The sequence below is a fragment of the Engystomops pustulosus genome, chromosome 2 (assembly GCF_040894005.1).
Source record: "Engystomops pustulosus chromosome 2, aEngPut4.maternal, whole genome shotgun sequence".
NCBI lineage: Eukaryota > Metazoa > Chordata > Amphibia > Anura > Leptodactylidae > Engystomops > Engystomops pustulosus.
The window spans coordinates 29,069,643-29,092,989 of NC_092412.1; the positions used below are offsets into that span (position 1 = coordinate 29,069,643).

The 23,347-nt window shown below is 43.5% G+C and overlaps 1 protein-coding gene across 2 annotated transcripts in view; it reads left to right on the forward strand.

Annotated features, from left to right (window-relative positions):
* LOC140117408 (high affinity choline transporter 1-like) overlaps positions 1-19,174 on the forward strand; it is a 28,123-nt gene extending 8,949 nt beyond the window's left edge. For both annotated transcript variants that reach the window (XM_072134128.1, XM_072134129.1), the window contains 7 exons: positions 5,067-5,180; positions 7,995-8,150; positions 8,988-9,136; positions 13,217-13,360; positions 14,655-14,808; positions 15,879-16,096; positions 16,963-19,174. In XM_072134128.1, coding sequence (XP_071990229.1) covers positions 5,067-5,180; positions 7,995-8,150; positions 8,988-9,136; positions 13,217-13,360; positions 14,655-14,808; positions 15,879-16,096; positions 16,963-17,463 — 1,436 coding nt within the window. In that variant the 3' untranslated portion in view covers positions 17,464-19,174. The remainder of the gene's footprint in view (positions 1-5,066; positions 5,181-7,994; positions 8,151-8,987; positions 9,137-13,216; positions 13,361-14,654; positions 14,809-15,878; positions 16,097-16,962) is intronic.
* The last annotated feature ends 4,173 nt before the right edge of the window (positions 19,175-23,347 follow it).

The window sequence follows — 23,347 nt, forward strand, 5'->3', positions numbered from 1 at the left end:
ATAGATAGATAGATAGATAGATAGATAGATAGATATGAGATAGATAGATATGAGATGGATAGATAGATATGAGATAGATAGATAGATAGATAGATATGAGATGGATAGATATGAGATAGATAGATAGATAGATAGATATGAGATAGATAGATAGATAGATCGATAGATAGATAGATAGATATGAGATAGATAGATAGATAGATAGATAGATATGAGATGGATAGATATGAGATAGATAGATAGATATGAGATGGATAGATATGAGATAGATGATAGATATGAGATAGATAGATAGATAGATAGATAGATAGATAGATATGAGGTAGATAGATAGATAGATATGAGATGGATAGATATGAGATAGATAGATAGATAGATAGATAGATAGGATATAGATAGATAGATAGATAGATAGATAGATATGAGATAGATAGATAGATAGATAGATATGAGATAGATAGATAGATAGATAGATAGATATGAGATAGATAGATAGATAGATATGAGATAGATAGATAGATATGAGATAGATATGAGATAGATGATAGATAGATAGATAGATAGATAGATAGATATGAGGTAGATAGATAGATAGATAGATAGATATGAGGTAGATAGATAGATAGATAGATATGAGATGGATAGATATGAGATAGATAGATAGATAGATAGATAGATAGATAGATAGATATGATATAGATAGATAGATAGATAGATATGAGATAGATAGATAGATAGATAGATAGATAGATAGATATGAGATAGATATGAGATAGATAGATAGATATTAGATAGATAGCAGGGGCGTAACTACAGTGGTAGCAGCCATAGCAGCTGCTATGGGGCCCACAGTGTCAGGGGCCCCATCATCTGACCTGACAAACTAAAAAGTGGAGGATGTGCACCATTATATACATATTATGGTGCACATTGTACATGTGATGTATATATGCTGTATGTGTATGTATACAAAGTATGGTGTGTAACTCACACAAGTGAGTATAGAAATAAGTATATTTTTGAAGTGGGAAGCAGGGCCCCATTCAGAAGCCTATATTTGTTATCAATGGATTCCTTCCTTCTAAAACCAACTTTTAAAATTATGGTAATGAGCTACAAGGGCTTTGGGGCTGTTACCAGAGTCCCTCTGTGCTGCAGTTCCAAGGGCTGTTACATGCTGCAGGAGCCCTTCTCCCCCTCCCACTTTGTGCTGAAACTTTCTCTGCTGTAGTGATTACATCAGGCAGAGGGGAGGAAATGCTGAGGAAGCAGGGGGAGGATGAGACAGTGTAATAGCCTGTGAACCCAGAGCATGGAGAGGCTCTGGTAATGACCCTCAAAGCTCTTCTGGCTCATTAGCATAATTATAAAAGTTGGTGTTAGAAGGAAGGATAACAAATATAAGAAGATTACCACAGTCACAGTGCCTGGATCTATGAGTAAGTGTTTTCATGCTTGATTTTGAGGGTAGATTTCCTTTAAAGGACATCTACCATCAGATTTTTCTTGAAACATCAGCATTTTTGTAAAAAAAATGCTTTATAAAAATATTCAAATGAGCTGAAGCCTCTACGCGCAATGTCACCCGAGCGCCTCTCGGCTCTGCAACCTGCTAATATATGCACATCCGCTTCATGTTCAGTACAGCTTGGTCCCGCCCACCGATTGTGACGTTGTGATAAGTGGGCGGGACCAGGCTGCAATGAACACGAAGGGGACGTGCATATATTAGCAGGCAGCAGAGCCGAGAGATGCCCGGATGAAGAATATTGTTTTAAAAGCATTTTTCACAAGAATGCCGATGTGCCTGGATATAACAAAAGGGAGGTCATCCCCCGATAGACGTAACAAGTAAATAACTTTGGGACATCTACCATTAGTTTTACTGATGGCCTCTAATTGACCACTTTTACATATCATTATAATCAGGTCAGAGAAGGACTTGTGAAGTAATGGGTCAGTCCAAAATATTCTGGTTCTAAGTTGAATTCTTCAGCTTGTCGTGTGATGTAAAATTAAGCAGCTGTGGCGGTGCAGAGCGGGCATGCGCGCCTGTCGGCTTAATTACTCTCAGGGAGTGATAAGGGGTTTGACTGACGTACGTGGGACCCCATCGGACCCCTCGTTTTTGTGATCTGTGGGGATCCCATCACTGACTTCAATCCGTGAGAAAACCCCTTTAAATCTCCAACTACTATTTAAATGAATTCTAAAAAGATGCTTTTCAAGATGCGATCACACGTTGCGCTAGAGTTGCGTTTACCAGCACAATGCTAGATCAAATTTGCGAGCAGTAACCAGCATTGGCTGTCTTGCATTTAAACTATACAAGACACCAGGTACTGGTTACTGATTGCATGCATTTCACAGGAAACGCCACCTGCCCCCCCGGGCGCTAGCGTTGTTGTATGATCGCTACATTAGGCTAAATTCACACACATGTATGGGGGACATATATACGGCCGACGTATATACAGCCGATATACTTCCCCCATACACTTCTATGGGCTGACGGCCCTGTACGGGAGAGGTACCGTACCGCTCCGTAGCCCGGGAAAAGATAGGACATGTCCTATCCTTTCCCGTATTACGGCGCCGTGCACCATAACTTCCTGTGGAGAAGGGCGGGGGTGAGCAGCGCTCACCTCCTCCTCCTCTCCCCGCGCTACCGTGTGCCCGCCGTGCTACAGCGAGGTGGGCTCACGACAGTGTGCATGTAGCCTTAGAGTGGAGAATAGAGTAGATGTATCAATCAGTCTACACTAGAAAACTGGAGTAATTTGCACTTGAAATGCTGTGCGCCACATTTTTAGGTTTTAGACCATTTTTAAGCAGTTTTCCCACTTGTCCAAAAAAGGGGCACGGCTTCAGTCAGAAGGAGTGTGGCCATGCCAGAATATGTCCCTTGTGCCAAAAAATTAATTCCAAGCACCTGAAAATTCTATATTGTGGCACAGCAAACTGGACCAACTATTAGGAAGTGCAAAGAACGACTCGCCAGTCCTATACTGCACCAGATTTATCATCCGGCACCAGACGCATGGATTGCTCTGGCGCAATAGAGAACTGTCTAGTTATTCTCTGCACCAGTTTAAAGACCCACACATTAAGGCTATATTCACACTGCCGTTGCCCGCCCGTACCGTACCGTAGCGGGCAACGGCAGTGTACGGGGAGAGGAGGAGGAGGTGAGCGCAGCTCACCCCCGCCCCTCTCCATAGCAACCTATGGCGCACGGCACCGTATTACGGGAAAAGATAGGACCGGTCCTATCTTTTTCCCGGGTACGGAACGGTACGGTGCCGCACGTGTGCGGCACCGTACTGCTCCCGTAGGGTGCCGTGCGCCCATAGAAGTGTATGGGGGAGGTATATCGGCCGTATATACGTCGGCCGTATATACGTCCCCCATACGTTAGTGTGAATGTAGCCTAAGGGTGATGTCACACATGGCGTTTTTGGTCCGTTTTTAAACATACGTTTTCAGTCCGTTTTTGGCAGTTTTCTATGCATTTGGCTGCTTACAACCTGTTTATCTATTAAGATAATTGGGAAAACCGACTAAGGGTGCATTCACATGTTCAGTTTTTCACATGCAGTTTTGGAAGACAAAAGCAGGCGTGGATCAAAATTAGTGAGAACATATCATAGGGCTCATTCACATTGGTGTTTTTCAAGTCCGTGGTTCCGTGATTTCCACAGATGCCTTTGATTCCTAACAGTGTTTTCACAATGTTTTTCAATGATGAGGCTGAAAAACCAGGTGTGATGTTTGCAAAGCAATGCTAAACCTTCAGTTTTTGGGGCGGGACGGACAAAACAGATGCATCACGCAGACAAAAACGGAAGAAAAACTGGGACACAACAGAGACAAAACAAATGCAAAACTGATGCGGAGCATATGAAAGAGCCCTCACTCCACTCCTCGTTTGGAAATCAAAAACTGCATCTGAAAAACTGAACATGTGAACGCTCCCTAATAAATCTTTCAAAAAGTCTTTTCAAAGAGATATACAGTATTGTTGTTATTGATATTGATGTATTAATTATAGTGGTAGGTCTTTAATATCCATACCAGAATTAACACAGATAACGGAGTTGAAAGTATTATTTTCAGAGTGTTTTCACATTGGTGTTTTTTCTCTCACAAGTGAGTTTTCACTGAACCCATTTAGGCTTATGTACACATACAGATTGGTTTTCTCTTCCTGGTTTCAGTTGTCGCTGATGTCTTACCGACCCATTGGGGCACATTTACTAAGGGTCCGAATCGCGTTTTTCCGCCGGGTTTTTCCGAATTGCCCCGGGATTTTGACGCACGCGATCAGATTATGGTGCATCACGACAGAAATCGGGGGCATGTCCGTCGGAAAACCCGACGGATTCGGAAAAGCCGCAGAATTTTAAAAAAATAACTGTGTCGCAAGAATAGCACTCACATACACCGAGACGAAGCAGGTGAACTCCGGCGGACTTCAGCGCAGCAGCGACACCTACTGGACATTGGGCGCATGACCTTAGTGAATCCCGGCAGAACCCGAATCAGCGTTGGAGAACGCGCCGCTGTGTCGCGAATGGACCTGGTAAGTAAATCTGCCCCATTCTTTTTAATGGGCTTTTTTCACACTTCAGTGTTTTATACTAATCAGTGATCAGTTTAGAACCTCTTTTTGAGTTCAGTGACAATAACTGATTGGTGAAAAAAACAGAAGTGTGAAAAAGCTCATTGATAAGAAAGGGTCAGTAAGGCATCAGTGAAAAATCACTGAATCCAGGAAGAGAAAACCTGTATGCGTCCGTAAGCCAGAATGGGTTCAGTAAAAAAAAAAATCGACAATGTCAAACCACCCTAATGGCTGACCCCTAAAACTGCAGCACACCTGCTATTCAATGAAATGGGAGGTCAGTTGTAGTTCCAATGCCTGGCCACTACACAGATAACAGCATTCTCTATGCTGATCCAGATATTTTTGTGTGCTGAGAGTCTGATTGAACCTGGAAAACCATTTTAAGACAAAGAATATTGATGTTATTTTTTGTAACATGCCAACATCTCTGTTTCCTCAGCGACATGGGTCGGAGGTGCCTATATCAATGGTACGGCAGAAATCGTTTACCTTCCTACAAAAGGACTTGCATGGGTGCATGCGCCATTAGGCTTCGCTGCTACATTCATTATGGGTAAGTGGATTTTTACGAGGATTATACAATAATCAGGGTCGGCTACAGGTTTCAGGAGGCCCCTGGGCGACAGAGCCTCCGTGGGCACCTTTGCAATGAACTCATGTGGTGGAAATAAAAATTGAGAAACTAAAACAGTCCCCTGTTCCCTAAAATATACCCTAGTTTATCATCCCAAGGAGCCCCCTCATGGATTATTTTATATAAAGCCCCCCACATAGGCTTCCAGGGGCTGGGCCATATAGGCCCCTTAAGCAGCTCTGGGCCCCGGCACTTGCCTAGGTATTCCGGGTGCCGGCCCTGACAATAATCTAATAAACCCCATGTAGAGAAGGCACATTGATGTAGTAGAGTTGTATTTGGCATTGAGCTCTCTGATACGGACAATGAACTGACTATGTTAAAATTGTCAAACCTTGTTTTTCATGGATGCGGATCAGGGAAGGAAATAGAAGCCTATAATGAGGCTGGGGAACCAGGTGTTATGTTTTCAAACCAATGTTAAACCTTCAGTATTTTTTCCGGATGCAGAGACAAAACGGAGAGAAAATACAACGGATGCACACCAATGATAATCCACCCTTAGTCAGTGACCATGATGTGCCAGCCTTGAGTGAGACACTTGGCTTTAACATTGCACATTTACTAAGCTTAAAGCAGCATTACAAAATTTGTATTTTTTACCAGAACATCAGCAGTTCTCATAGTCATAGTCGTAAAGTTACAGTTAAAGACATTGATCAACATATTAATTCTACAGTATACCCTACAAAAAACCCACAAGGCTGATGCCAATTGATCCAAAGCAGGAAAAATAATGATGGTCTGAGTAACTCCCTGGATCAACAAAAACTACTTACAAAAAGTTTTATTCCCATATAATGTGATATTATTACTCTCCAGAAAGGCTTCAAGTCTCCTCTCGAACATTTTAAAATTATGAGCTATTACAACATCTTGTAGAAGAGAGTTCCACAGCCTCATCGCTCACACAGAAAAGAATCCCTGACTATGTTGATGGTAGAACCTCCTCTTCTCTAGGTGTAGAGGATGCCCCTGTCTATGGTGATGGTAGAACCTCCTCTCCTCTAGGTGTAGAGGATGCCCCCTGTCTATGGTGATGGTAGAACCTCCTCTTCTCTAGGTGTAGCGGATGCCCCCTGTCTATGGTGATGGTAGAACCTCCTCTCCTCTAGGTGTAGAGGATGCCCCTGTCTATGGTGATGGTAGAACCTCCTCTTCTCCAGGTGTAGAGGATGCCCCCTGTCTATGGTGATGGTAGAACCACATCTTCTCTAGGTGTAGAGGATGTCCCCTGTCTATGGTGATGGTAGTACCGCCTCTCCTCTAGGTGTAGAGGATGCCCCTGTCTATGGTGATGGTAGAACCTCCTCTCCTCTAGGTGTAGAGGATGCCCACTGTCTATGGTGATGGTAGAACCACCTCACCTCCAGGTGTAGATGATGCCCCCTGTCTATGGTGATGGTAGAGCCGCCTCTTCTCTAGGAGAAGAGGATGCCCCCTGTCTATGGTGATGGTAGAACTGCCTCTCCTCTAGGTGTAGAGGATGCCCCCTGTCTATGGTGATGGTAGAACCACCTCTCCTCTAGTTGTAGAGGATGCTCCTTGTCTATGGTGATGGTAGAAGCGCCTCATCTCTAGGTGTAGAGGATGCCCCCTGTCTATGGTGATGGTAGAACTGCCTCTCCTCTATGTGTAGAGGATGCCCCCTGTCTATGGTGATGGTAGAACTGCCTCTAGGTGTAGAGGATGCCCCCTGTCTATGGTGATGGTAGAACCACCTCTCCTCTAGTTGTAGAGAATGCCCCTGTCTATGGTGATGGTAGAGCCGCCTCTTCTCTAGGTGTAGAGGATGCCCCCTGTCTATGGTGATGGTAGAACTGCCTCTCCTCTAGGTGTATAGGATGCCCCCTGTCTATAGTGATGGTGGACCCACCTCTCCTCTAGTTGTAGAGGATGCCCCTTGTCTATGGTGATGGTAGAAGTGCCTCTCCTCTAGTTGTAGAGAATGCCCCTGTCTATGGTGATGGTAGAACCACCTCTCCTCTAGGTGTAGATGATGCCCCCTGTCTATGGTGATGGTAGAGCCGCCTCTTCTCTAGGTGTAGAGGATGCCCCCTGTCTATGGAATGGTAGAACGGCCTCTCCTCTAGGTGTAGAGGATGCCCACTGTCTATGGTGATGGCATAACAGCCTCTCCTCTAGATGTAGAGGATATCCCTTATCTATGGTAATGGTAGAATTGCCTCTCCTCTAGTTTTAGAGGATGCTCCCTGCCTATGCTGATGATAGAACCGCATCTCCTCTAGGTTAAGAGGATGCCCCCTGTCTATGGTGGTGGTAGAACTGCCTCTTTTCTAGGCATAGAGGATCCCCCCTGTCGATGGTGGTAGTAGAACTGCCTCTCCTCTAGACGTAGAGGATATGCCTATCTATGTTCATGTTAGAACCGCCTTTCCTCTAGGTGTAGAGAATGCCCTCTTGTCCTGGTCATAAGTATAAAACGGTCTTTGGATACATTTCTACACTGCCCATTCAGATGATGATCATATCAAATTTATTACAACTAGTCTGTACTTGTAGCTGTATTTAATTCTGTTACGGATGATCACAAGTCTCCCTTTTCTGTTTTTGTGTTTTTGTTTTCTTTCTTAAAGCCACAACTTATTTTTCAGTTTACAGAGACAAATGAGGGCAGTTTTCTGTGAGATAAATTGCACTTTTTATAGGCACCAAAACAAACACAATTGTGCCTGGGACCATTGACTCACCCTGTATTGTAATATTTTTCAGGAGCCCTTTTCTTTGTTAAGCCAATGAGGTCTAAAAAGTATGTGACGATGATGGATCCACTGCAGGAAACATTTGGAGATACAATGGGGAGTATTCTGTTTATACCCCCATTGCTGGGAGACATTTTTTGGTTTGCCTCCATCCTGGCCTCTTTGGGTGAGTAATAATTCAATAATGAGCAAACAAATGTTTCCATTTGTGTTGACATCAATATCAACTACACTGGAATCTTGAAGACATTTCTGGTTTTAACCACTTATTAAATCTGTGGGGTTCCTAAACGTTCCTGTGGCCAGATGCAAAATCTGTAACAAGGCCTCTACCTACCATGCACCATTTATATTAGATTTTGGCTATTGGTTCCCCCTCATACCCTGGGACATAGCTATGACTGCTACCTCTGCATTCCTTATAGCTGCACAGTAGAAATCTGTTGGACAAGTGGTGCCAAGATTTCGATACAACACAAAATTTTTAACCAGAAATGGATTAATTTTTCCTTAAAGTGGTTTTCTGGGCTCCTATCCTGCCATTGATCTATTAGGTCATCAGTGGGAGCATCACAGCTCAGTGCAATGGTCCTGGCAGTGACGAAACACTTAGGTCGGAGTCAGAAGTAGACAGCTCCATCAGTAGTGTTTCAGTCATCTCCTACTGTGGTATATCACAACTGATTGATGGATGTGCCAGGGGTTAAACCCCCACCAAATTTGTCAGAAAATCCCAATGCATTTTTATAAAATTGGGGTTCTAACAAAAGCATTAACAACTACTACGTGAAATATTAAATATGGGCTCCTATTTACTACGTTCGACCATATAAAAGTGTCTGCTTATGTACAAAAGGGGCATTTGCAAAAGGGCCTGTAATCAACTGTGATATGTCAATCTCCTCGGCTTGTATCGAGAAATGTATTGTAAGTAGACATTCAATGGTGGGTGTCATCAAATTGACGCTATACATAGATTAATCAGTCCTGTGTTCTCTTCTAGGAGCCACGGTCAGGGTAATCCTGGATGTAAATGGATACCTATCCATCATAATATCGGCGTGTACAGTCATTCTCTATACTCTGCTTGGGGGTCTCTATTCCGTCGCCTATACAGATGTCATCCAGCTTCTCTTTATGCTTGTCAGTCTGGTGAGTGATACGTCACAAGTAGAGTCGTTAAAAGGGGCAACAAGAATCCTAAAAGAAACTGAATAGCCTACTGTGGTATAGTCAAAATTGGTAGAAATGGAGTAGGGGGGAACTGATACGCTACATACATACATGTGTGATATTATTGACACGCTACATACATACATGTGTGATATTATTGACACGCTACATACATACATGTGTGATATTATTGACATGCTACATACATACATTTGTGATATGGGAACTGCAACTAGTGATGATATATGTCTCAACATATTATTGGAAAAGGAGGTCATTCCTGAGACTAGGGCAGTTTATAACACTAGATCGTAGCAGAAGTCATGATGTGATATGAAGGAGGTCAGATAAGCATCTACTCACACTTCTATCATAGAAGATGGATCCTTAGGCCAGGAATTGCGACTTTTCACCCCTTATGCCACCACCAAGCCTAGTGGGCATGGAGAGACCCAGAATGGGCCATGCATAGCCTATATGGACTGATCCAGGTTTTGATAAATCCCCCCACTATTTTTTTTAATTGACCATGGTATCGCTCTACTGATTCCATCACATTTTAACTTCTTCTCTAGCTTCTCCAGTTCCAAACAACGAGTCCCGTTAATTTTAATTTCAATATTCTAGGTGGGTGGTAATGTCAGGTTGTGTCCACTAGATTGGCACCACACACCTGGGAGTCAAAATAGCATATTAAAAATAATCACACTTTTTGTTTGAAATGCTGGATACTAGAGGAGAAATTCCACTTGTGCAAGGATCATCGGAACAAAGATTATTATAGGTTACAGACACATGAGGGACAGTTGATAGGGAACTTGTTACAGTTGACCAAAACCAATATCCTTTAGCAATATTGCTGCTAGAATCCATGAGCCCAGCTGTAGTCCTTTTGGGATAACCTTCTCTGATAGTCCCTGGCTTGTAATTCTATGGTCCTTCTGCAGCCTTCCTGAGACAAGGAAAGCTCTCTAAAGCTTGTCTCAAAAGGGCAGTCAATGCACATGGACAATAATGCCCACCAGTTATGCAACATCCCCCACCGGGGTCTAGCCTTTTTCTGGCTTGGGGGCAGCTGGATCCCTGAGGTACTGGAGTGGCTGGCGGAGTGCAGCCTAGCGCTCATCTGCGGTCACGGTGTTGGGTACCAGGGGACAGAGGCCTTGTCCAAAGCCTGGCAGGTCTCTGGCAGATCGAAGCACAAGAAAGGAGGGAGAGGCTGAAGGAATCGGATCTTTCTCCCTGGGGCAAAAATGATGTAGATTTATGGATCCCTGGTGTTGGTGAATAGGGCGGCCTTGGTGGTATCAGCCTTACCCAGGGATTAATCGAAAAAAAGAATGTAAATCATTTAACTTACAGTATGGTTATTCGGAATCCAGCAATGGCCAAAACAACAGTCGAGATGGCTGGTTGGATGGTGTTCCACAGGAGATGCTCACAGCCTGGTATAGGTAGCTTCAGGCTGGAGATGAAAAGATGGCTGCTTCAGCAGCAGGATGATGCAGCCCCCTGATGGTGGAGGTCTGCTTGGATCTGGTCTCCACACATGCCAGTTGTGTGTCAGGGCAGCGTGGCACAGGTGCATGTGCTTCTATGAAGCTTCTCTGTAGGAAAAGAATTCTCCAGGACTAACTTAAAAGACCTCAAACTTCCCAGCCACAAGGGGTTTTATAAACTCTGCTTGTGAGGTGGAAAGCTTTACATCCAACCAGCATTCTCAATGTAACAACAACAAGGCATCTCATTGGTTGCAAGAATTATACAATCCTTCTTAGGCAGATAGTTAACAGCTGCAGTACCATTTCCAGACACTGGACCTCTGGTCTGATCAGGCTGATAATAGCACTATTGAATGGAGGGAGGTTTTGATTTTGCAACACTGCGTTGGCAGGGGTGTTGCAGTTACAGGGCGGAGTTTCCTTCTAAAGCGCTGGGAAGTTTAGAGTGCTTTCTGCCCTGACTGGTGTGCTACAACTATTGACACAAATACACCGGCGTAAATCTATTAAGTCTAGCCTACATATTCCCCACCACTGGTGTACTGGATCTACTAATAGGCTCTGTCCAGAACTGATCTTCTTTATTCGGATCTGATCTCCGCCAGGTCCCACCTGTTTAGATCAGGTCTCACCAGGTGGAGATTTCCAGCATGGTTTTCCAGCAGAGACTATAGTGAATATGGCACGCAGAGACTTTCACACCCCTGCCTGGCCCATGCTTTCCCCGTTCACCGCCTGTACTCTAAACTGGTGGAAAAGGCATAGTAAATGTCCCCCATTATGCCTCTAGGTGCTGGTTTGTTGGGCTGCCTTACTGTCCCAATGGCCCACCAGAAAATCAAAAGATCGTCCAGTGGTATCAGGCTTAAAGGGGTTCTCCCGAGGTTGAAAAACATGCCTTTTTTCCTCGAAAAAACAGAGCCACACCTGACCATGGGTAGTATGTGGTATTGCTCTAAGCTCCATCCATTTCTATACAGTAAAGCTGCAATACCAGCACAAGCCATGGTCAGGTGTGGCGATGTTTATGGAAAAAGCAGCCATGTTTTTTGACCTTGGGAGAACCCTTTTAAGCATAATAGACTCCAAAAATTTAGTAAAATGAACATTTGAGGCTTCTGGGGTTTTTATTAAATCCAAGAATTATTTTATCTGATGAGGCCCAGAAACCCAAGGGCACTAGGGGATCCTTATGTGCTCCCAGGTTCTAACACAGTAATGAATCCTAGAGTTCCAGCTAAGGACAACCAATTTGTCTGCTACAAGGATATATTTCCTGTGGATTCAGGGTGCGTTCCCACGTTCAGTGTTTCAGATGCAGTTTTTGAAGGCAAAAGCAGGTGTAGATCATAATGGTCATATTCCTGCTTGTTATTTTTAACTTCACTACTGGTTTGGACATTAAAAAACTGCATCTAAAAAACTGAATCCAGGGTGATGGATGCTGAAACTTTGTACTTGGTGGATGCAATCAATAGAATTTATGTCCCAGGACCTACCTTCCTCTGGGTGGGACAACAGGACAGCACCCACCCGTCCTGCTGGATCGGGGATGGTTTGGAGGTATGAAAAATGGCTGATCACAGTAGAGAAGCAATAGAAAAATAAAACTCAAAACAAAATTAATTCATAAAATTCCAAAAACATTACATATATCTTAAAACTTCATCAGCTTTAGCAAAAAAAAAAATTACCTGAATGTCTAAATTGATTAAAAAAAATAGAAAAGTTATAGCCACTAGAAAATAGCAACATAAAAATAAATTATTACTTAAAGGTGATTTCTTAAAAAAATGAAAGATTTTTGCTATAAAACATAAAAAGAAAATCTTTAGTAGATTTAGTGTTGACATAAAATTTTATATTTGCCACATTGTCACAAAATTGTATGCACAAAAAATTATAGAATAGCAATTATAGAATTGCTGTTAGTTTTTATAATTTCCCACAGAAATGATTAATAAAATGATTCAATAAGTTATAAGTATCATACCCCTGATATTGAGCCATTTAAAAACACACCCTTTCCTACAAAACACAACCCCTCATTCAGTGTTGGCCACTGAAAAATGAAAATAAAAAACAAAATAGAATTGTGCCAATATAAAAAAATGCAAAAAAAGAGGTCAAAACTAGGCGGGTCCTGAATAGATTACATTGGATAAAATCTAAAATTGTCCATTTACTGGTAATATGAAAGTTTTTAAAGTCGCTTAATTTTGGTCAATTATTTAAAGAGATATTAGCAAAGTAGAGAGATAGCGAAAGCATAGGAATGAACATGGAGGATAACAGAATCAAATAAATATCGGAAAAGACGTAAAAAACTCGGCTCCGTGTTAAAAGTTTTCAAAACTAATTAAAAACTTCAATATGGTACATCACGGTAGCACGTATAGCTGACGCGTTTCGAGCCCAGAGTCAACCACAAACTCCTTTCTCTCGTTCCATCTGCACCTTGATGACCATTGGGGTGCGCCACTTGTTGACACTTTTTGTTTTTAACTTTTATGACGTTTTTAATGAATACTAATGATTTGTCTTATTTTAAACGTAGTGGATTTGTGTACCATTTGCTCTTCTAAATTCTGCATCTGAAAACATTGCTTACACAGCAGTGCATGAACTGTACCAAGGGCCCTGGATTGGTAATATACAACCAAAGTACATTGCAAGATGGTTGGATGATTTGGCTTTTCTGGTAAGTTTCTTCCTTTTATGTATATTCTAGAGCTTTCTACAGATTTATATAGCGTTAGTATTAAAAGGATTGGAGAAACAACTCATGGTGTTACCCTTCAAGTTCTTGAGTTCCCATAGTTGGACCTGTTGTAGATTATATTTTGCTATCTTGGTCCAACATCTTAATTCAATAGTAAGTTTATAGATTCAGTTCTAGATAGCTCCCTCTAGTGGTAGGTGTCAGAATGCTTAAATTCTGCTTGGTCAATAAGACACAATATTCTAGGCTTAGCATAACGACTGCAAAGAGTATACATCATTAGATTAGATGGGACTCTAGGGCCAGTTTTCTTGGAAATAAATAGATATTATAGTGGATCTGGGTAGAGATGAGTGGACCCGACGTTCAACGTTCAGGTTCGGCTATGGCTATGATAGGCCAGGAGTGTCTCAGGTCAGGAGGCTGAACCCGAACTTGAATGTTGGGTTCGCTCATGTCTAGATCCGCGGTCTAGATCCGCGGTCTAATTTAACTTTAGGGCAAATTAATTCTACAAAGAGGACCTCAAGTTTAGGTCATCTTTCTTAAATTTAGGTTGAACAGTGTCTTTAAAGAATAGTTCTTATTCTGAGAAACTCCCCCCCCCCCTCCTCCTCAGGACAGAGTATAAGAGTTCCAGTGGGAACCCCAATAAATATAAGAAACAGGGGAGAAGAAATGTTCCCCCATATAAACTTCATATTAATGAGACCAACACTTAAAGGGGTTGTCCACTTTCGGCAAATAACTGATATGGTTTAAAGAAAAGTTATACAATTTATCGATATTCTCTCTGTATGAATTCCTCACTGTTTTCTAGATCTCTGCTTGCTACCATTCTATAGTAAGCTTCTATGTATAGAAATTTGGCCCTGGTCATGTGATGTCACACAGGAGCACGGCTCGTTATATCACACAGCTCTGATTACTCTTCGTGATACTAACGGCTTGTGCACCTGTGTGACGTCACATGACCATGATCAATTATTTGCTGAAAGTGGACAAACCCTAAGTTTTAGGGGCTTCCGGAAAGTTCCATAGAAGGTAATTGAGTCCTGATTGGGCTTGTATTAGGCACTCAATGTATTTGCAGGACAGTGGTCAGACATTCAATCGTAAGGATCCCATTCCCTTTATGAGAGAAGGAAGAGTATACAAGGTAGGAGAACCCTAAATCATTAGGAAACAGGATCAGCCAGAAATTAGGCCCCACTTTAGCTCAGGTTTAGTTATATTTGTTCCACTGTCCCTAGATTAGTACTTTATATTTCAGAGTCTTGGAGGCATTGCATGGCAGACTTACTTTCAGAGAGTCCTTGCTGCATCGTCTTCCAAGCAAGCAATGGTGACCTCCTACCTGTCAGGAGTGCTCTGCGCTATCATGGGTATTCCCTCTATACTCATTGGGGCTGTGGCTGCCTCCACCGGTGAGTATGTGAGTAGTGTGATGATCCAAACTAACAATAGTTCAAGGTAAACCATGTAATAATATAGCACATCCATAGAACACAAATTAATATAATGTAGATTATAGCTTCGTACACTAAGGGCATGTCCTCACACTGCTTTGCTCTTAGCTCTCTGAATTAAGCTCCTCCCCTCTGAGTTAAAGTGGTATTAAACTTCAAGTTGAATACTATAGCAGTGACTCAGAGCAGAAGGGTAGGACTGTGGATCAGTTTAATGAACATTACATCTCCCAGTGCACTTGTCCTGGAATATAAATCCATATTTCACAGTCCTGCTGCTACTAATAAGTCCTTGCAGGAAGGTATGATGACACAATTCTCCAGGAAAATTATCTAACACTTGCGCAGAGAGCACAGGATGCAGCTGTGTGAGAACATGCCTTCAGAGCTCCAAATTCTGCTATGTTTCTGGAATATAAATCTATACAACACAGCCCTGCACTAAATGCATTTCTCACTAACAACACACACAATTGTACCCAACACTGTACCCAACACTGTCTGCAGAGAGCACAGCAGTGTGAGGACACACCCACAGAAACTACAATCCCGGAATATGAATCCATATTTCACAATGCTGCTGCTACTAACAATACACATAAAGTTATGATGATACAGATCTCCAGAGACAATACCTGAGAGTGGCTGCAGAGAGCGCAGAGCACAGCAGTGTGAGGACACTCCCTTAAGAAGAAACAATCCTGGAATCTAAATGCATTTCTCACTAACAACAACACGCAATGGTATGGTTATGCAGATCCCCAGGGTTTGTACCCAACACTGTTTGCAGAGAGCACAGCAGTGTGAGGACACACCCTCAGAAGCTACAATCCTGGAATATGAATCCATATTTCACAGTCCTGTTGCTACTAACAATACACACAAAGGTATGAATACACAGATCTTCAGGACAATACCTAACACTTCCTGCAGCTTTACATAGTCAACAGTGCGGACAGATCCCTTTAAGAATAAAAAGCATCTCATAATATGATACATCCATCTGCCATGTGTTGTATTTCTTTCAGATTGGAACCAGACGAGCTATGGCCTGCCAACACCATATGAGAGAGATGAAGCAAATATGATTCTTCCGCTGGTTCTCCAGTACCTATGTCCAACCTACGTGTCGGTGGCTGGGCTGGGAGCCATCGCTGCGGCTGTTATGTCCTCTGCGGACTCCTCGCTTCTCTCCGCCAGCTCCATGTTTGCCTACAATATCTATAAGAAGATGCTGAGGAAGACTGTGAGTAGAAAAATAATTGTCAGATAGAATATGTGACTGGTCAGACAAGAAATCTGTGTTTCCTAGACTGATGCCATCCCATGCTGTGGCCGAGTAGGTGACTACTAAGGGCCTCATAGGTTCTGGCACTGCACTGCTTCTCCTGTCGCTTTTTTACCTTCCTGCCGCTACCACTAGGGGGAGCACACTGTATACAGATTTATACAGCTCCCAATTACTCAATGGGGTGTTCCTGTTAGGTTATCAGCGGCCGGAACAATTTATACTCCTAAATGATCGTAGTAGCAGGTCACACTTTGCACATTGCTGCTCTATTTATTCTTTAGATGAAAGCTGCAACGTCCAAGGGAATGGAGCAATAATCTATGAGGTGAATCAAAAGTCCTAGTTTTTATTTTACAAATAAAAGTGAAAAATTAAAAATCTGAATACCCCAGCAAGTAATGGGTGAGGGGGTCTATCTTTTAGGTTATGTCCGTCATGAAAGGCCCCATATTGGATCAAACCTTGGACTTGATCCAATATGGCAGCTGTCTCTTCAGCTGACCATTGCCTTGCAAGGTTACAAACAGTGTAACCACTAGGAAGTTTGGGACCCCCGACTGGCAAATTTTGTGGGAGCCCCACAGAATGATGATCTGGCCCTGTGTGCACAGTGAGTTCCCTGCACCTGGAAGGGAGGTGGGTTTTCTTTGACTTGGGGCCCCTTCTCCTCCTCAGGGTTCCTGAACACACTCACCTTATTGGTGGCCCTGCTTGCAAATCCCCACCAGTCTGAAATGGATAACATGTCCTATATATTGACCATAAAACAGATCAAGATGAACTTTGAGTATGATATAATGGTTTGTTTCTTCTACTTTCAGGCCTCGGACAGAGAAGTCTTATGGGTCATGCGCCTTTCGATGGTCCTCCTGGGCTCTGCCGGCATGGGTTTGGCGTTCCTCTCTAACTCTGTGTATGATCTCTGGTTCCTAAGCGGGGAGCTGGTTTACGCTATACTATTCCCACAACTTTGCTGCGCCCTCTTCATCCCCAGCACCAACGTCTACGGCTCAGCCGCTGGATTTTTCTTAGGTTTCACTTTACGTCTCCTTGGAGGAGAAAATTCCTTAAAAATTCCTCCAGCTCTACACTACCCTGGATGCATCCTTGTCAATGATACTTACATTCAGTTATTTCCTTTCAAGACATTTACAATGTTGGTCAGTCTGACCACCATCATCGTCACGTCGTATCTGGCGCGGGTTCTATTCATGAAGAAGATTTTGCCGATACGGTGGGATGTGTGCAACGCGTTTCAGAAGGATCCGTCTCAGCACAGTGAGAATGAACTGGAGGAGCAGGTGGGCTTGCAGACCACATGAGGTTCAGAGAATTTGTTGATGGGACAGTGGTCTACATATTTTTCCAAAAATAATTGTATGCAATAATAATACTACAATGTAAATACAGAGTAATCTATTATATAGACTGCAGGACCGTAAACAGCTAATGATTTGCTTTGCCTAAATTTATCTTGCAAGATTCAAGGACTTCTACGTAAATTTGAAAGCCGAAATGTCACGCTTGTTATATCCACCAGAAGATCTCCGGGAATACAATACTCAATTGATAATGTTCTCCAGCCTATTTTTGGTTCACTGTTTAGACCTTCACTATATAGTTGATCTGTTGAGTTTCACGTGAGCTCCACAAACGGTCATGAGTGACTTAATGGTGGTATTAAGTACATGATGCCCAAACAAGTATTGATTTATCTATTGAAAAAGTTTGTGGTATCTCCTGTTTTATTTTGTTTTAACGCATGTCCAAAGGGTTGTGCCATCAAAGAATGTAGGTAGGGGGACCGACAGTTGTAGGAAGAGCGACTGAACTGCCTATTGCTAATTGCTGAAGGTCTAATTGATTGGACCCCCAGTGATCTCTAACTAATCCCCTATCCTGTCCATAAGGTATACGTTAGTTTCCCGGAACAACCCCAAATACATATCAGATACACAGCTACATCTCTCAATGGGTTGTCTCTGGTGTTGAAGCAAAGCTCTATTGGTGGAAATAAACATTGTACAACATTTGAAAAATTTGGCACAAATCACAGCAATGCAGATTCTAGCAGAAATTATTTTCAAAACTCACTCATGATCAGTTGTGTTACTTGGAGGTGATCGGCCTCATAGCAAAATACATGCCAGGTCCCCAATTAGAATATATGGTTTATAGTAACAACCTTCTCTTACTAGAAAGTGACAATTTATGGGCCCCCTCAGCCTCTTGGGCCCGGTTGGGACCCCCTAAAGTTACGCTTCCTGTTTATGATAAATCTCCTCCTATGACTTTTTGACCCATTGGAGAAAGATTAATACCCTAGACTCTAAGCTGCAAACTTACTAGGACTTATCTCAGAACTCTAGAGTGTGGCTCAACTTTCAACAAACTTTGCAGAAATCAGTAGTCCAGGGTGTGTACATAAAAACTAACATTGTTTTAGATAATCATGTGACTTGTAACCTTTACAACTTGCATCTGTAGTTTTTAGTCCACTATGAATCCCGTGTGGAGATGTAGCTGCTGTGACTCACTCCTCCCCCTTCCTTCTCCATAGACTTGTATGTAATCTGACACCTCATTGAACTTCTGTCCATCTTGCTAGCAAAATGGAATTCAGCTAAGATTTTAAAGCAAAACAAATTGTATCAGGAAGGGAAGTTGACTGAGAGGAGACACTTAGAGAAGAAAGAAGCATATTGTAAAAATTCTTAGATTTTTTTTAATGCAAAGTTTGTTGAAAAGTTCACGATGGATCGAGATTTTGCTTCCGGAATGACCTTGCGACCGTCTAAGATGGGTCAATGATGTAGAAACACTGTGGCAAAAGTATTGGGACCATTTTACTGCAAAACTTTGTAAGACCCATTTACATTTGCTTTACTCTAAGTATTTTGATGGAAAATGGCATAAAACTGCTAAATGTAATCAAATAGAGGGACGTCCATATATAACTGTGTACCTGTCATGTGATTGTATGTGATTTCCCCCAAATTTACAATTGTATGTAATTAAAATCTCCAAATACAACATATAATGATGTTCTGATGCAGCTTATACACATCGTATTCTTTATATATACACAATGTCTATTTATCACCAAATTTACATAAAAAAATAAAAATGTGTGATGCATGAAAAAAAAGAGGTAAATGATAATGTAACCAGAATTGAAGCCAGAGGCTTGCCTAAATGTTATCGTCTAATACAGTGGTGGCGAACCTATGGCACGCGTGCCAGAGAGGGCACGCACAGCCCTCTCTGTGGGCACGCGTACCATCTTCCTGTTCCATTTCCCTGTTAATCACTGCAGCTCAGGCAATGCAGGAAAATCTGCCGCTTGCCGAGAGCTTCAGTGATCTCTCATACTGTAGTCTGCATCTGACCTGCTCTGTGCTCACAAGTGCTGCCTTAGACACAGAGCAAGTCAGTGCCCGCCCCTCAACTCTCTCCCCCTCCTCCCCTCCCTCCCCCTCCTCCCCTGCAGCCGGGAACTCCGTGAGAATGAGGGCAGAACATCCGAAGCTTACACAACGCCCGGTGAGTACATGGAAGCAGGAGCTGCTCTGTGTGTGTTACACAGGCAGCAGGCAGCTTTGGGACACTAAACAACTACAGGTCCTTATTGTTTAGTGTCCCAAACTGCCCTGTATGACAGCTTCCCATGGCCACATATCTACTGCCCCTGGCTGGATCCCTTGTTGCTGTGCCATGCTGCCAGTGATGCCAGGAAGCACTACACTGCCCTCACTGACAGCATGGCACAGGTGCCCAGAGCTCCAGACCAAGGGAGGTAGATATATATGGCCACAAACATGTAATATATGTGGTGATTTGATTGAAAATTCGCCTGCCTGGTTCCCTGTAACTTTGCTATGCAGTACTCCCACCCTTCACCCCACAACACACACTGCCCTACAAACCCCCCTCCGAATTGAATTCAACAATCCTTCATATTGCCCCTGATATTTGGTCACTGTATGGGGGTAGTGCTCTTCACTGGATGGGGGTAGTGCTCCTCACTGGATGGGGGTAGTGCTCCTCACTGGATGGGGGTAGTGCTCCTCACTGGATGGGGGTAGTGCTCCTCGCTGGATGGGGGTAGTGCTCCTCACTGGATGGGGGTAAGGTTCCTCACTGGATGGGGGTTGTGTTCCTCACTGGATGGGGGTAGTGTTCCTCACTGGATGGGAGTAGTGTTCCTCACTGGATGGGGGTAGTGTTCCTCACTGGATGGGGGTAGTGTTCCTCACTGGATGGTGGTAGTGTTCCTCACTGGATGGTGGTAGTGTTCCTCACTGGATGGGGGTAAGGTTCCTCACTGGATGGGGGTAGTGTTCCTCACTGGATGGGAGTAGTGTTCCTCACTGGATGGGGGTAGTGTTCCTCACTGGATGGGGGTAGTGTTCCTCACTGGATGGTGGTAGTGTTCCTCACTGGATGGGGGTAGTGTTCCTCACTGGATGGGGGTAGTGTTCCTCACTGGATGGGGGTAGTGTTCCTCACTGGATGGGGGTAGTGTTCCTCACTGGATGGTGGTAGTGTTCCTCACTGGATGGGGGTAGTGTTCCTCACTGGATGGGGGTAGTGTTCCTCACTGGATGGTGGTAGTGTTCCTCACTGGATGGGGGTAGTGTTCCTCACTGGATGGGGGTAGTGTTCCTCACTGGATGGGGGTAGTGTTCCTCACTGGATGGGGGTAGTGTTCCTCACTGGATGGTGGTAGTGTTCCTCACTGGATGGTGGTAGTGTTCCTCACTGGATGGTGGTAGTGTTCCTCACTGGATGGGGGTAGTGTTCCTCACTGGATGGGGGTAGTGTTCCTCACTGGATGGGGGTAGTGTTCCTCACTGGATGGGGGTAGTGCTCCTCACTGGATGGGGGTAGTGCTCCTCACTGGATGGGGGTAGTGTCCCTCACTGTATTTGCTCATGCTTAGTGATATTATTGGTTATATTGGTCTGTTTATTATAAGTATGGTGGTATTTATCTTGTTGTACTGGTAATGGTCATGATACTACTTTATTATATGTCCCTTATAGAGGGGGATTGTCGGTAATTTTAGGCTAAATAGCCGGGTTGGCACTCTGCAATGATAGCGTAGACTTTGGTTTGCAGTTTGGGCACTTGGTCTCTAAAAGGTTCGCCATCACTGGTCTAATAAGTAATAGGGTCCATTGACAACTTGATGGATATCTTTCACTTCTAGGAATTGTGGGAGGTCCTAGCAGTAAGTGTTATAGCACCACCACAGGATAAACAAAGTATTACATGAAGCTACTGAAACCAAAAGGACTGTAAAACACATATGATGGGTCCTATCTTTTAGGAACAATGGAAGAAAAATCCAGCCCTCACTTGGGTATGGGGTATCGGCAATGTACATCATGGCTGTGCCCTGTAAATGTACGCAATTGTGATGATGTCTGTCGTGTATGAACCAAGTGAAATATATGCTATGATAAAGTCTAAATTGTGTTTCAATAACACAGAATCAAATCCGAGTGGCAATTGAGGCCTTTTTGGGTCTTGAGTATGTAACAGTACAACAGTCACAGTACCCACAACCTCCCCCCCACCCCAAAAAATCACCATCCCAGCCCTCAATGGTGATCAGCGCTGATCACTGGACGCAGGCAGCATTGTTTCTGCACCTTTATGTGACCCATAGAGAGAAGGATGCCAAATCCACCGGTGCTTTGGAAAAGAAGAGAATCACAGAGGAGGCTGCAGGGAGTGCGGCAAGGTACATATACATTTTTTTTTTGCTGCGCTATATACTGAGGGGCCATGTGCAGTGCTGGGGCTATCTATCTATATACTGAGAGGGCATGTGCAGTGCTGGGGCTATCTATCTATATACTGAGAGGGCATGTGCAGTGCTGGGGCTATCTATCTATATACTGAGAGGGCATGTGCAGTGCTGGGGCTATCTATCTATATACTGAGAGGGCATGTGCAGTGCTGGGGCTATCTATCTATATACTGAGAGGGCATGTGCAGTGCTGGGGCTATCTATCTATATACTGAGAGGGCATGTGCAGTGCTGGGGCTATCTATCTATATACTGAGAGGGCATGTGCAGTGCTGGGGCTATCTATCTATATACTGAGAGGGCATGTGCAGTGCTGGGGCTATCTATCTATATACTGAGAGGGCATGTGCAGTGCTGGGGCTATCTATCTATATACTGAGAGGGCATGTGCAGTGCTGGGGCTATCTATCTATATACTGAGAGGGCATGTGCAGTGCTGGGGCTATCTATCTATATACTGAGAGGGCATGTGCAGTGCTGGGGCTATCTATCTATATACTGAGGGGGCATGTGCGGTGATGGGGCTATCTATCTATATACTGAGGGGGCATGTGCGGTGATGGGGCTATCTATCTATATACTGAGGGGGCATGTGCAGTGATGGGGCTATCTATCTATATACTGAGGGGGCATGTGCGGTGATGGGGCTATCTATCTATATACTGAGGGGGCATGTGCGGTGATGGGGCTATCTATCTATATACTGAGGGGGCATGTGCAGTGCTGGGGCTATCTATCTATATACTGAGGGGGCATGTGCAGTGATGGGGCTATCTATCTATATACTGAGGGGGCATGTGCGGTGATGGGGCTATCTATCTATATACTGAGGGGGCATGTGCGGTGATGGGGCTATCTATACGGTACGGGAAAGTCGAGTCTTTTCATCTCTGTATATAACGGGAAACTCGTGTTTGGGGGAGGGGGGGGGAATATCCAATTGGAGGTTCCAAAATTCCCAGTGGAGACCCTGAATAGGAGGATAGTTAATAATTGTTAGTGTTAACAACCCAAAAATGTTTCCCCTCTTACAGTACAATCACAGGCTATACATTTTTTTGTCCACATTTGTGGCATCACAGGTGCCTCAACCAGACCTGTGTTTGGATTGGTGAACATGTTAGAGGAAACCTTCCTCCATGATACTGTGAAAGTGCCATAGCAGTATCTTCCTTTGTCCTGGAATTAAAACATGTTACATAATTAACCCAAAACCTACATGTACCCGGATAGTGACTTTAAAAAATTTGGGTACTTAGCAATACAAGCAGATCAGAGGACTGACTTCTCCAATCTCTTCCCAGGCAGAAGAAGGGTTAATGCTAAGGAAAGGCCTGGGCTAGCTCAGAAGGCTGGTACCCTGGTCACAGGCTGGAGCCCAAAGTCTA